The sequence below is a fragment of the Poecile atricapillus genome, chromosome 21, assembly GCF_030490865.1.
Source record: "Poecile atricapillus isolate bPoeAtr1 chromosome 21, bPoeAtr1.hap1, whole genome shotgun sequence".
In the NCBI taxonomy this organism is placed as follows: Eukaryota; Metazoa; Chordata; class Aves; order Passeriformes; family Paridae; genus Poecile; species Poecile atricapillus.
The window spans coordinates 4,534,744-4,548,103 of record NC_081269.1 but is presented as its reverse complement, the minus strand read 5'-3'; the positions used below and the strand labels follow the sequence as shown (position 1 = coordinate 4,548,103).

General features: G+C 45.6%; 1 protein-coding gene across 3 annotated transcripts in view; it reads left to right on the top strand.

Annotated features, from left to right (window-relative positions):
• SPECC1 (sperm antigen with calponin homology and coiled-coil domains 1) overlaps positions 1–6,501 on the top strand; it is a 74,792-nt gene extending 68,291 nt beyond the window's left edge. For all 3 annotated transcript variants that reach the window (XM_058854406.1, XM_058854407.1, XM_058854408.1), the window contains 3 exons: positions 171–287; positions 829–888; positions 1,611–6,501. In XM_058854406.1, coding sequence (XP_058710389.1) covers positions 171–287; positions 829–888; positions 1,611–1,700 — 267 coding nt within the window. In that variant the 3' untranslated portion in view covers positions 1,701–6,501. The remainder of the gene's footprint in view (positions 1–170; positions 288–828; positions 889–1,610) is intronic.
• The last annotated feature ends 6,859 nt before the right edge of the window (positions 6,502–13,360 follow it).

The window sequence follows — 13,360 nt, the reverse complement described above, 5'->3', positions numbered from 1 at the left end:
TTCCAAATTTTTCTTCTTTACCTCCCTCCAGAGGTGGCAGTGGTCACCACAGGTATTTCTAACTCAGCTCTGGGGCTTTTGTTCCATGGCTGCATAAAAACTATTGTTTGGAGATTTTTTTTTTTTGTTGTGTAGCACTGTTCAAGGATGGCTCATGTTTTCTCTTACAGAATATTGATATTACCAACTTCAGCAGCAGCTGGAGTGATGGGCTGGCCTTCTGTGCTCTCCTGCACACCTATTTGCCTGCACATATTCCTTACCAGGAGCTCAACAGCCAGGACAAAGTAAGTTGTGTCGTACATTTGCAGGAGTCACAGTAAGCAGGATGGATGAAAAGGGGAAGGAAACCAACAGTGAACTCCCAGAGAGAAATGCAGGGACTGCTGGGTGAAGAGTCAGTGACAAGTTGGCTGAGCCCAGTGAGTGCTTCAAATAAACACAAAGGCAGTATCTATTACAGTAAGAATTACATTATGTGCAAGAATGCCTTAATTAAAACCTCTGCAGAAACTTTTCACTCACAGTAAAGACAGAACTTCAGTGGGGTTTTCCCCAGTTGTAACCAGTTTCACAACAACCTATTTGTCAAAACCAGAGGGTGTCACTCAGGCAGAAGTACATGAGCTATTCAAAGACAGAGAACTTGTGAGTGAATAAGACTCAAAAAAGACTGAGACTCAAAAAAGAGTCTGCATGCAAGTATGGAATCCATGGGTTTAGTTTTCAAATACACCTGCTCATTTAAACTTACTGGGTAACCAGATGGAAGGAAAGGTTCAGGAATACTGGTTTGATATTAATCCTTTTGGACTTTAATTTTTACAGAAGAGAAATCTGCTGTTGGCATTTCAAGCTGCTGAAAGTGTGGGCATCAAACCCAGTCTGGTGAGTAACATTTTAGCAAGGGGACATTTGCTGCAAACACCATTCTAACATCTTTCCCTGTTGCCAAGTGGCCAGTCAGTGACCTTGCACTCCAAGTGTCACACAGTGCTGGGGCAGGCTGCACCACCATCAGGAAGCCCATGGTGTTAGGAGAACTTCCAGAAGGAATTTGTAAAGTCACAGAATAAATATAAATAATAATTTGGAAGAACTGCTGAAGTTTCAGTATTGAAATGAGGGTATGGATTATATCCTTCACTTGGATGACTGCTCCTGATTATTCATAATTTTATGGACAGACTTCCCATATGACACCATTACATTAATGGTTACACCATTTTGTTTCCATTTGTTTTAGTGCTTTAAGAAACAGAAAGATGTTAAACTGTTCAAAAAACCTTTTCCAAAATCAACTGTATGACAAGGGAGAGAGAAGTTTTATATGAAGAGAAAACTATTATGGGGTTCATGAGCTTGATTAAGAAGCAAAGAAGCATCAGCTTAAATGAAGTTATATAGAACTGATCTTTGATTGCAGACAGAAGAAATATTGTAGCTTGTAGAATGCATTAACAAATTTCAGAATTGCACTTGGCCACTGGATTGTTCCAATGGTGCTTTAGGTGTGTGGCTTTAAGGGGCTCTGGAGTGGGAGCAGAAGTGCTGAGTGGGCTCAGAGAGCCGTGGTGGGGTTACCTGAGCGTGCTGCTGTGTCTGTGCAGGAGCTCAGTGAGATGATGTACACGGACCGGCCCGACTGGCAGAGCGTCATGCAGTACGTGGCCCAGATCTACAAGTACTTTGAGACCTGAGCTGCAGAGCAAGAGGTGGACAGAAGTGGGGAAGAAAACAAAGAATGCTACAGATGCACTCGATCACTTTAAAAACCTGCTTGCTCCTCTTCCACAACCAACCTAAGCTCTTAGTGTGAAAGGAAGCTCTTCCGTAGTTTTGATTCCATCTGGGACTGCAACCAAATAATTCCCTGTTGTCCACCTTTGTAAACCAAATCCATTGGTAAGTTTACTCCCACGTGGAAGTGGCAAAGCGATTTCAAGCACACATGGGATATTTTTGAAGAGGATCCCTTGGGCTAACAACATTTGCCTTGACAGGACACCTGCTACACAATGAAGTTTTAAGTCAATGTGAACTATGCTGGCACTCAGAGGCTGGGAGATTAATATTAATAGAAAAGCTCACAAAAATGCTCTTCTTGCCAAAACATGCTTAACTCATCCCAAGTACATGTTGTTTTTCTTGCCTCCATATATTTTATAAAACACCTTGACAGATGCACTTAAGTTGTAGAACCTTAACCTGAGTTACTCTCACACATCTCACCCCATAGCTCCACTAATTTACTCATAGCATAACCAGCAGGATGGTAACAGGATCATTTGTAACTCAGAAACCACCCTCTGTGTTCATCACCAGTTAGTGAAATAACTCTGAAAGATCCTGTTAGGTGCTGGGACTTCAACTCAAACAGAAATAATCTCTTTGAGGAAAAATAGGTTTATTACTCCAACTTCATTACTTGATTACTCTGGGAAGCCAGAGCTTGGTTTCCCAGCTGACTGTGCAGGCACAGTTATCACAGGAACATTGCAAATGCAATTTAATAGCTTTAGTTTGGAAGGTGCCAGTAATCAGGTGAGCAGTATAGTCATATCTCATATTTTTTGTGGATTGAGTGGAGTAACTTCTTCCTCCTGTGTTGCTCCTGTCTGGTCAGCACTGCTGTCATTGCTGCCTGGAGGCAGGAATCTAGAGACAGCCTGTGCCCTGGGCCATGAAATACAGCCCATAGGGCACTGGTACATGCTTGGAAATGATGATACACTGTAAAGGAACACAGTCGTGCATCAGTCATGACTGATGCAGGAAGGTGCAAATTACAAACAACATAACTGGAACCAGTCTCTGTGCCATGGAAATCAGGCACCAGAGAGCATCTTCCCACCTCAGTGGTACTGTTAGGAAAATGTCTGATAGACACTGTTCAATGTCCATTATTCTGTTTCTCTCATTTCACCTGATGAAGTTAATTTTTGTGTTTGTCTCCAAGGATGGAAGCATCCAGAAGCTGCTGGATTTGTTCTAGGAGCAGGTCTGGGAGAGCATGTAAAGGCTGCCTGGCTGCTTTAGGGCATGCTGGTAGGAGAAAGTTGGTCTTTTAGTTACTGTGTTTAACCCTGATACTTTGTGGACATTAGTCCTAGGGACCTAGGGATCATTTCTCTCTTGCAAAAAATAATAGTGCTCACTGCTCCTACCTCCTGGAAAAAGGCTCATCAAATGGAAACAAGAGATTTCACAGAACAAAATTGGTTTCAGGCTTTCAAGGGCTTTGCAAGTAGCTGATCTCAGCCTCTGGTTCCCCATAGTGCTTTGTTGTTTGATTTGATTTTACTTTGTAATGCTTTTTAATTAATAAACACGTGTTTCAAACTTGGTGTTCTCACAGCAAAATACAAGCTTCAGGAATAGATGGTGGATCCCAGGGTCAGGGAGTGCTTTGAACAGAGAGGATGCTGGAGGAAGGCAGCGTGTGCCTGTTCTGGGGGAGGAGAAAATCATCATTTCCTCTTGGTTTTATTCTGAAATCTGTTCTAATCCACTGCCTCTGGGAAAGTCCAATTGCTGTCTTTGGAGAGGCTGTATGATAAAAATGGACAGGGGAGTGCACTGGCAGTGCTCCTGCACACTGGGTGTCATCCTGCACTGTGAGAAAGCAGCTGTGAGTGCTGTCACAGGGCAGTTGCTCCACTTGCAGGGGAGCCCTTTCTAGATGGAATTCACTCTCCAGGATTTCTCAGCACACCCTGGTGTCCATGGACAACCCAAGATGAGCTGCTCTTCATGTTCTCAAATACAGGATAAGATGGAAGAGGAAAACTCTTCTGAGCAGAGTTCCTTGAGGCACTTACTGCAGAGCCATTGCCTCGTGGCTGCAGCAGCTCTTTTCCCTGGAGGTGTCCCTTGGCAGGGATCCCAGTTCTCTCCAACAGGCTGTAGTTCAAAGCTGGAGTGAAGTCAGCACAAAAAAATTCCATATTCCTCAGTGGGCTTTGGATTGGGCACTTGCAGGGATGAGAAAAACACTTTTAATTCCCAGTGTCTGGTAAACATCTCTAAGTCAGAGTAAACGATGTAAAAAAAGGGAATTTTAACCCTGTGGTCACTGGAAGGGTGTCCAGTGTGGCTCAGTGTCTGCTGGATGTGTTTTACCTCCTGTGTCAGCATCCTCTGCTCCCAGGGCTCTTCTGACACTGCTCTGCCTCTCCAAGGCTCACTTTACCCTTACAGACCGTTCTGTGGGATGCAGCAGCTTTTTTCTTTCCAAATGATTTGTGCAAAGCAATGTTTCTGCCATCTCTTTGCAGCTTGCTCTCCCCAGTAGCATAGACCAAACACTAAATCTGCCCAATTCTAGTGGTGTATTCCTAATTTTTTTACGTAGCTAGGAGTTAGAACACAGAGTTGTAGTAGGGAAGAAGATACTTGGTTTTACTTTTTCTTCAATGTTACTGTTCTATCCTGCAAAACATCTCATTTTGATACTTTGAGACATGGTTTTCCAGATTATTTTTTAAAATTAAGGATATTGTTATTTGTCCATTCAACTATTACAATATTGGGGTGGGGGGAGTGTTTCTTAGTTTTCAGCCTTGCACAGTTACATTTCTAGACCCAGATTTTTACGAGTTGCTGTTGTTTTTTCACGCTGCCTTAAAATTTCAATATGAATTGAAATTTATCCTACATGAGATGCTGCAGGTTTTCTGAGACTCTACAGGCCCTTGTGAGACATCTCAGATTGGAGCTGCAAAATTAAAGTTCAAGCTGCCTTTAAAGTTAGGGAACTTAATTAAGTTAAGCAAGAGGGTATATGGATAGTCTTTATAGAAGTTCTGAGAATTCTCTGAAAATGTCCTGGATGTGATGATCCCATAAGGATAGTGTTGTACAGTAGGTTTGCCTAAATCCTTTCTGACTTTGCCTCTTAGGAGTAATGGATCTTTCCCTGGTGTGCAGGCAAATAAATTTTGTCCCTTTCTCCCTGAATTGTCACTCACAGGCACCACCTGCCCCTGCCTCTGGGTGTACCTGGGGAGTCTGTGGGACTGCAGGGACCCAAACAGCTGATTTGGGATGAGCACGTGAAAAGAAGGCTTAGGAAGGGGGTTTTGGTGACATTCCATGGAGGGATATGGCAACGTGTGTCTGTTGTACTGTAGTGGTGGAGAGGAAAGGAGATTCAAGTGTGGGAGGTGCAGTCTGGCTCCTGGAATTTTGGGTGAGACAGAGAAGGTACAAATTGTTCCATGGCTTGGGAGGGTACAGAGGTGTGAAGAGCAGGCTCAGAGTCAGCCCTGTGAGGAGGTTTCCTAGAAGGGCTGAGGAGCTTTTTCAGAAAGTTCCTGGTGAGACTGAGGGAGAGCCCAGCATGTGAGGAGAGGGACAGAGGACAGACACACCTGGGGCTCTCTGTGACAGCAAAGGACATCAGAGAGTCTGTGTGAACTGTCACCTTGAGGGGCTTTCCTCCTAAGAGTGCAGCCTGGGGGTCTCAGCAGATGAGGAGAGGACACAGCACAGTTGGCTGCCTTTGCCAGGCTCCCCTTCCCGTGCCTGTGTCAGTCGAGGCAACACCAAGGGGACAAAGACTTCTGGTTCTTCCTGCGCTGCAGCAAGGCAGTCATGCTAAGCAGAGGGATTTTGGGCTTATGCAGGGTCCCTTTAAGTTTTGGCAGTTTTCTCTCTGTGATTTGAAGTTGGTTTTTACAGATTTTCTCTCTTGTTTTGTATGCACAACCAGTTCGGTGCAAGTTTTCTGTCCGAACCAAGTGCTCGGGGGCAGAACAATTGGTTCTTCCCAGTTTGATTCCTGACCTGGAACTCTTCAAAAATCCACATTTTGGTTCCCTGAGTTTCCCCCTTCTTTGGCAATGACCACATGAGCCTGGGCTTGTTGGTTTGTCCGTACCTCCCTCATCCTGCTGTGCTGGGGGTACCAGCAGCAAGGATCTGACTGGGCCAGCTCTTGGCAAAGCTGAGCCTTGTGCATCTGATCACAGGCAGGGTCTGTATGGGATGAGATTATGCATTTTCCTGTCACAAGAGGGCTTTTTGCCTAAAAAGACTCAGGGCATGGAGCATTAAAGCATTTTTAAACCCAGCAATAAGTTCTACTATGCTCAGCTATGTTGGTTTGTACCAACTCCAGTGCCATCAATGCTCGTTCACCAACACGGTACAGAACCAGCTTCTCACTGAACTGCAGGTAATTTCTCTTTTCTCAACTGATGGTCTCTCCATTTTTGACTTGAATGTGTGCCAAGTCCGACTGGGCAGTGCTGGACACAATGTTTTAATTGACTTTTGGTCCAGGCTTGAGTTTGTCATATGGGATGATCACCTCTGACAGTTTTAGCTTTCCCTGGGTACAGATGTTACATTGTAATCTAATTTATACAAAGAGCACATTAGAGTGTGCATACTAAGCATTGCAGATTTGGACATGCTAATATTTAAATATTAACATTATTAAAATGTATGATGCAAAAATCTGTGTAATATTTCTAATAAATCTTTTTCTGTTTCTGAGGTTTGTTGAAATATTTCAGTTACCTACACACAACACAAAATCCAAAGTATCTCCCATCCCTGGAAGAGTTCAAGGCCAGTTTGGATGGGGCCCTGAGCAATCTGGAAGGTGAGGTTGAAGCTCCCAGAGTTCAAAGCACTTGGAAGACAGTGACAGAACATTGCAGAGGGTGAGCAGTGTGTGCACAGTGCCAGAAACATCCCTTGGAGTCTTCTCCAGCCATCATCCCCTCTGCTCACAGAGCTTTCAAAGGGGCTGAGATCAAATTCCAGAACACTGTCACAGAGGCTGCTTTTGTCTCACAAAGGTGGTGGCAGAAATACCAGAACAATCAAGCTGCTGAGTCAGAAAAGAAAACGGGATGTTAAAATAAGTGGGCATTTAAAACTCTTCAGGCCTCTCAGGTGTGTTTGTGTCCAGCTGGGCAGGTGAAAACCCTGTGGGAAAAGTTGTCATTTCCATAACCCAAACGACTTTGCCTTTCCCTACCTAAGTATTGTGTTTCAGCCTTGGATTTTTTAATGCCAGGCATTAAATGATGCTCCCAGGCTCTGCTGTCTCTTTTCAGAATACACTCCTGCTGCTTTGATTTCTGTGTGGGGAAAGCTGGATTCCCTGTGCAGATGGCCAGTGAGTGATAGCCATGGATAGGTTTGGTTCAGCAAACTAAAATGAAAATGAAAGCTGAGGCCGGTGTTTTCTCAGGGTGATTGGTGGGTGGTTGTAGGTGGGGTGAGAGGACAAGATCCAGGGCTGCTTTGTGGCTCTGTGTGCTTTTAGTGCCAAGTGACTCCTGATGCTTGGAGAACGTGGATTGACATGGAAAGAAGAATTTCCTTCCTGACTGGTGAAAGGTGGAAACCAGAACAGATGGAAGAGAAGCATGAGCAATGTGAGTAGAATAGAGTCTCCCAGATGGGCTGCAAAGGTCAGAACCAGGTGGCTGAAGCCTCACAGAATTATTCCGTTTGATACTGGAATGGAGCAGGACCCTAGAGTAAATGTCACCCAGGAGAGTCAGGTGGTGTGGAGTCACTGGTTTTATTGACCATAACAGAAAGAAAATGAAGCTGTAAAATGCCAGCGTAGGTAAACATTATTCACATATCCAGAAAGTGAACTGCTGTCCCCTCTTAAATACACAGCAGTGACCGAGGCTTCATTCTCACCCCTCAGCAAGAGTTCAAGCTGGTTAAAGTAACAAGATGAAGAGAATTAACGTGTGAGCAAATGCCTTTCTTAACCTGTTCCACACAGCTGCACACCTGTGCAGTGCTCCTGTTACAGCTTCTCTTGGTTTAAAAGAAAAAGAATTAGAATTAAATCAAATTAAATTTAAAAGAAGAATATTTATAGCAGTTCAAACCTGTGTTCCACCTTGATGTGTTGTAACTTTTGCCTCCTCGGTTAGTTCATCCTTTCACTCACAGGAAGCCACTCCCAGGCTCTAATCACAGAGACAAAGGAACTCCCCAGGTGAGCGATTTGTCAGGACATTCCCAACATTCTCCCAACAGGATGAAACTCATGGCAAGTAAGGCTGCAACCATGACTTTTCTTGGGTTTTTTCAGTTATAAAACATTTGTTACTTTCCTTACCCAAATTTGAACTACAACCAGGTCAGGTCCAGTGAAAACCGTGAAAGTGTTCAGCCCAGGCAGCCCGAATGTGTCTGAATAAAAATAATTTATTCATAAATAATAATGCATTTTATTAATAAATAGTAATCTCTGCACAGCTCAGCCCTGGAGAGCCCTTCTGGGAAGGGAGAATTCTTTCTGAGGCTTGCAGAGGGGTTAACAATACTGATAATAAATAATATGCCATGGGATAGTGCAGGCCAGTTCTTCCCTTCAGCTGTAATTAAGACATTGCTTTCAGAGGGACTGAGCTCAGAGGGTTTCTGATAGTCTTGAAAGGATGGAAACCACAATAACCAAGTTCTTGGGCTTTAACAGCACCAGGTTTCCTTTTGCCAGTGGTTGTAGAGCATGGAGAAAACAAAATCCTTATCTCTGATGGAGCAGTCCAACAGGGGCTGTGTTATAACCACACTGGGGTTCAGACAGGTTTTGAGTGCACTCAGTGTTTGCTGGCAGCTGCCTGTGCACAGGAAGGTTGGTCCTGCCCCTGCATTTGCTCATTTGTATTTTTGTGTGTATTCTGCAGTTTCCCTTCACCACAGCTAAGCTGCTCTTTAACCCCTGAGTGACCTGCCTGGCCCTGCCTGTGAAAGGAGCCCTATATTTGGGGATCAAAAGTGGTTTTCAGAGCTCTGGCTGGGACCTGGAACACCACAGGTTTCTGTCTAAGTTCTCTGACAGCCACAGATAATCTCAATAATAGTAATAACAGGTATTTATAAATCATGAGCTCATCTTGCATAGAGAAAGCCAGCTGAGGGATTTGAACTAAATCTTGCTTTTCTCTAGTATTTGAGCATAATTCCATATTCAGAGCAGTTGTGTTGCACCCGTTCAGGACCTTTCATTTAATTCATTTGGAGCTCAAAATGTCACATCTGTACATGAGCCTGAATTGCTTTAAAGGCTCAGGATGAGGATTCATTTCCCTGATGTCAGGGCTCAGCAGAGAGCAGAACCACTTCTCCTTTTGCTGTGAAGTGTTGATGGGAGTGAAGAGGACACTCAGCAAGTTCTTGGAGTATGAACTCGTGAAGGTTCTGCCCAGGAAGCAGCTGAGCTCTGAATGAAGCAAACACGGGTTCTTTGAATTGCAAAGGGCATCAGTGCCTGTCCAGCTTCTCCGGAGCTGATGTTGGCCTGGGAACACAATGCTTCCCATTGATTTCTCGGGGAAATTGGCTGTACCAGCTCCACCAGCATAAAGGAGACACTGGGCCCAGTACCTGCTGGGAGCCCCGTGCAGGGCTCAGCACTAAGGGGCTTGAGCAGCAGCTTTGCTTCACAAATCCTGCTGGAAAAGGCACTTGGCTTTCCACCCCAGAAGCTGGTTAGTACACAAAACCAAACACAGAGGAAAAATGAAAAGTTTCTTCAAAATGAGGTTCTCATACCTTGGCCTCAGCTCAGCCAAAATCCTTCCTTTTTAATTCAACCACTTTGGTGGAGTCGTTAATTCGGTTTATTTTTTTTTTTTTTTCAGTCCTGTGGTGACTTCTTTGCTTTCTAATGAAACAATTTCTAAAGAATTCACACACCTGCATTGTTGTGAGATGAGTTCTTGCAGATAATTTAAAGCACCAATTTGAGATCCCAGGATAATACACGTATTATCTGGCAATGACCATGGGGACTAGGAAAATCCAAGTTTGCTCATCCGAAGTTTACAATCTTAACAATCTTAACGTAGTTTTTCTGTTTGGGTTTCCAAGGGTTTTGCCAAATGATTGAAATCTCCAGTATGGAAATAGCTTTCCCTGGAATTTCACTCTTTACTTTCCATCTCTCCCAGCAAAACGCCTGCAGCCCTACAGCTACAAATCTCACCTTGGGCCTTTCTTCTTCTCACCATTTAATTCAGGGCTCATCAGGAGTCTTTGATGTGCTAATGCTCAGCACAATGCGGGCAATAAACATGCAGAGGTGTCACTGCCTGCAAGTTATCCATAAACATACATTCCTTTCACCTGGCTTGGGCAGAGCAAGCAGTTGAGCCTGTCGCTGGCAGTAGCGTTTTGAAGAGGGTTTTTCTACCTGCTCTGTGGTTTAGGGGTTGCGTTGTGTCTTGGGAATCCTTTCTTGGAGTCAGGCTCAGGACAAGCTGTGTCTTGTCCAGGAAAACAGCTCACAAGTACCAGTGGAGACTTGAGTGGGGATGGGGATGGGGATGGGGATGGGGATGGGAGGCGGTGCCAGTGCTGCCGGGTTGGTGGCAGTGCCTCTGTCTCTCCTGATTTCCCATTCCCTCATGTCTTGGGCAGTTTTGGGGTGGAGCTGCCCTCCATGGGAAGGGATGGATGGCAGCTCCTCTGCTTGCAAAGCCACCAGTGCTGGGCTGATGCCCTGCACCACCCCAGAGAGAGCCCTGTCCACTACTGCAGCACTCACAGGTTGATGCAGGGCTGCCAAAGCCGATGTGATGATGTACCTGAAGCAGCAAGAGAGATGAACTTCTTATATGGCATCCCCCTTTATTTTTGATAGCCAGGCGAAATCTGTGTCCCTTTACAGCAGAGATACTCCTGCTTCAGTGCTTGTTCTTTAACTCCGTGAGCTTAGAGAGGAAAAATTGTTGTGGAGGTTGCTGAGGAGTGTCTGAGCTGGCAAATCTGGCTGTGGGACCAGCAAGAACCATCTCAGCTCTCGCCGGCTCGGGAGCTTTTCCTTGTGCTCAGAGAAAGCCGGGCCGGGCCCCTGGCTGGGTGTGTGAGCAGGGATGTGTTAGTGGGGCTCCTCTCCAGCTCTTTGTGGCTGGGCCAGGAGCACTGGAGGTGTGAAGGCAGAGCTCGCTCAGGAAGTCCTCGGAGCAGCCGGAGCCTGCTCAGAAGAGATCACAGGGGCTGCAGGAAGAGCTCGGCCTCCGAAGCGACAGCTCCGCTCCCCCGGGACGGCAGCGACAGAAGGAACAGCACGTACGGGGCTGGAGGGCTCCTGCCAAGGCGCGGGGACAGCTCCAGGGTGCCGCTGCCATCTCCCAGCGCCGCTCACAACGTGGGATCCCTTTCAATCGGTTTCCCTCGGAACAAAGCAGCCGGGGCAGTTCTCGCACTTGAAAGCAGCAGGTTGGGGCTGCTGCTGTTCCCTACGTGAGTGTTGGGAGGCGAATCCCCGGAGGGAAGTGGAATCCAGGAAAATAATAGTAGTGGTGATTCATCTGTGTCTGACATCTGAGCATCCAGCAGGGCTCCGGTGCTGCCGTGGTACTGTTGCACTCCAATTCTTGAATGGATTCGTCACCTATCTGCCTGCCGGCTCTGGGATGTGTTTACCTCAATGCTTCAGTGATTTTCTTGCTCCTTTACAGATTCCAGAAGATACATTTTCACCCTCTCACCTACGGATCCCCTGAGCCCCAGGAGCCCAGGGTTTGGCAGTGCTCAGGTCGCTGTTCCACAAGGCAGCACGTTCAGTTGGTGTTTCATGGTTGGGTGTGCGATGCCAGATATTTTAAGAGGGCTCACAGAGCACAGCTGGAGGTCAGGATCTAGGATTGGGCTCATCCTCTTCTTCCTGCCAGCAGCATTTAACCACGTTTGGTACAACAGAGCTGAGCACACTTGTCCTTGGCTCCCCTCACAGGAATTATGTTGGGAGTAAGTTCAGTTGCACGTTACTGCCAGAATAAACCACTGGACCTTGGCACAGGATCTGCTGCTCTGGAGAGCCATGAATCTCCCTGTAATGCAAAACCCACAATATTCAGTGCCTCTCTACCTGTCTCACAGAGACCTTGCCCACACAACCCATTCATCAGAACCTGAAATAGTGTTTTCTCTGTTTGTGACTGACTTGATAAACCACAGTTTCCCTGGGCTCAGCCTGTAGTAATCCTTCCATGATCACAATAGCTTCCATGATCACAAAAGCAGATCTTTCTCTAATAAAATATATCCATCTATGCAGAAAGTTAATTCTGGTTTTGCTGAGGTGCTGTAAAGCAGAAGGTGGCTGTTGGCACGTCCCAGCACTAGGAAAATAACATGTGTAAAAACCCTGATGTAAATCCATCCCTTTGGGGAGAAAAGTGCTTTTCCATGATGGTTTACACAATTATAACAGGCTCTGCATGAGGGAAACTGCACTCATCCCAAAATAATAAATAAACCAAACCAGTGTGGGCAAGTTCAGGATCCAGTCGGAACTGATGGAGCAGCCAGACCCGGGGCTGTGAACCTTGAGCTCACCTCAAACTCTGCTGCTCCTTTCAGGACACTTCCAGGCAAACACTGAGGTTTGAATCCCGGGATTTAAGGGCTTCCCTGTTAATGTGACAGTAGAGTGCCCAGAATCCAAAGTGCAAAGGGCAGCGATGCTCCCATGTGCAGATCCTTGTGTGTTGCCATCAAATTAAATGTACCCCTGGCACAGCTTTGCTTTCAGCATCCTGAAATGTCCAACTTGATAAAAATTACTTTGTTCAGTATAAATGAAGAGTCCCCCTTTGTCTGACCCAAAGCATTGCTGGTCAGTAGGGGTGTTTCCATTTGTACTACAACCAAAGGAATCATTTCAGTCCTATTTTCCCCATGTTTTTTGCTCTCATTTAACTCTGGATCCTTAGAAAGCATTCCTTTCCACAGGATTTAGTTTACAACTTTGTTTAAAAAAAAAAAGTCAATGGCAATGTCTTTTACTTTCTGTTTGCTGTAGGAAGGTTTCTTTTCTTTAATTGTTTGTAATTTTTTCCACTTTCTACCCTGGACTATTGAGTGCTGCTGGATGTTTCAGCAGTGGTGGGAAGTTCAATCTGTTCTGTGTTTTGATGGTGAACACAGTATAAAGCATGAAACCTGCAATGAAAAGGTAACCAGTTATTAAATTATCTTCGCCTTCCAGGCTGGTTTAAGATCCACCAGAGCAGAGAACCCCTTCAGATATCATTTTCCTTAAGCTCCTTAGACCAAAACTCAACCACTTCAGCCCTCTAACAGCATTTGCTAATCCGTGGTATTTTGCCATTTCTTACATCAGGAAATGTCCCGCTGTGCCATAACCATCCAGAGACCGAGCACTGCCAGGATTTTGTGAAATCTCTTACTTTGGATCAGCCTCTCCTGGTGGCGAACTTTTTTTTCTTTTGCTGCGGCAACCCCGGTGTCCCGGAGCAGCAGCAGCAGCATCCGGAGTCCTCGAGTCTGGGGACAGCGAAGGCAACTTTTTATTGAGAATTGCGCAAAGCGGTGCCCAAAACCTCCGGGGAGCCGCACACGCCGG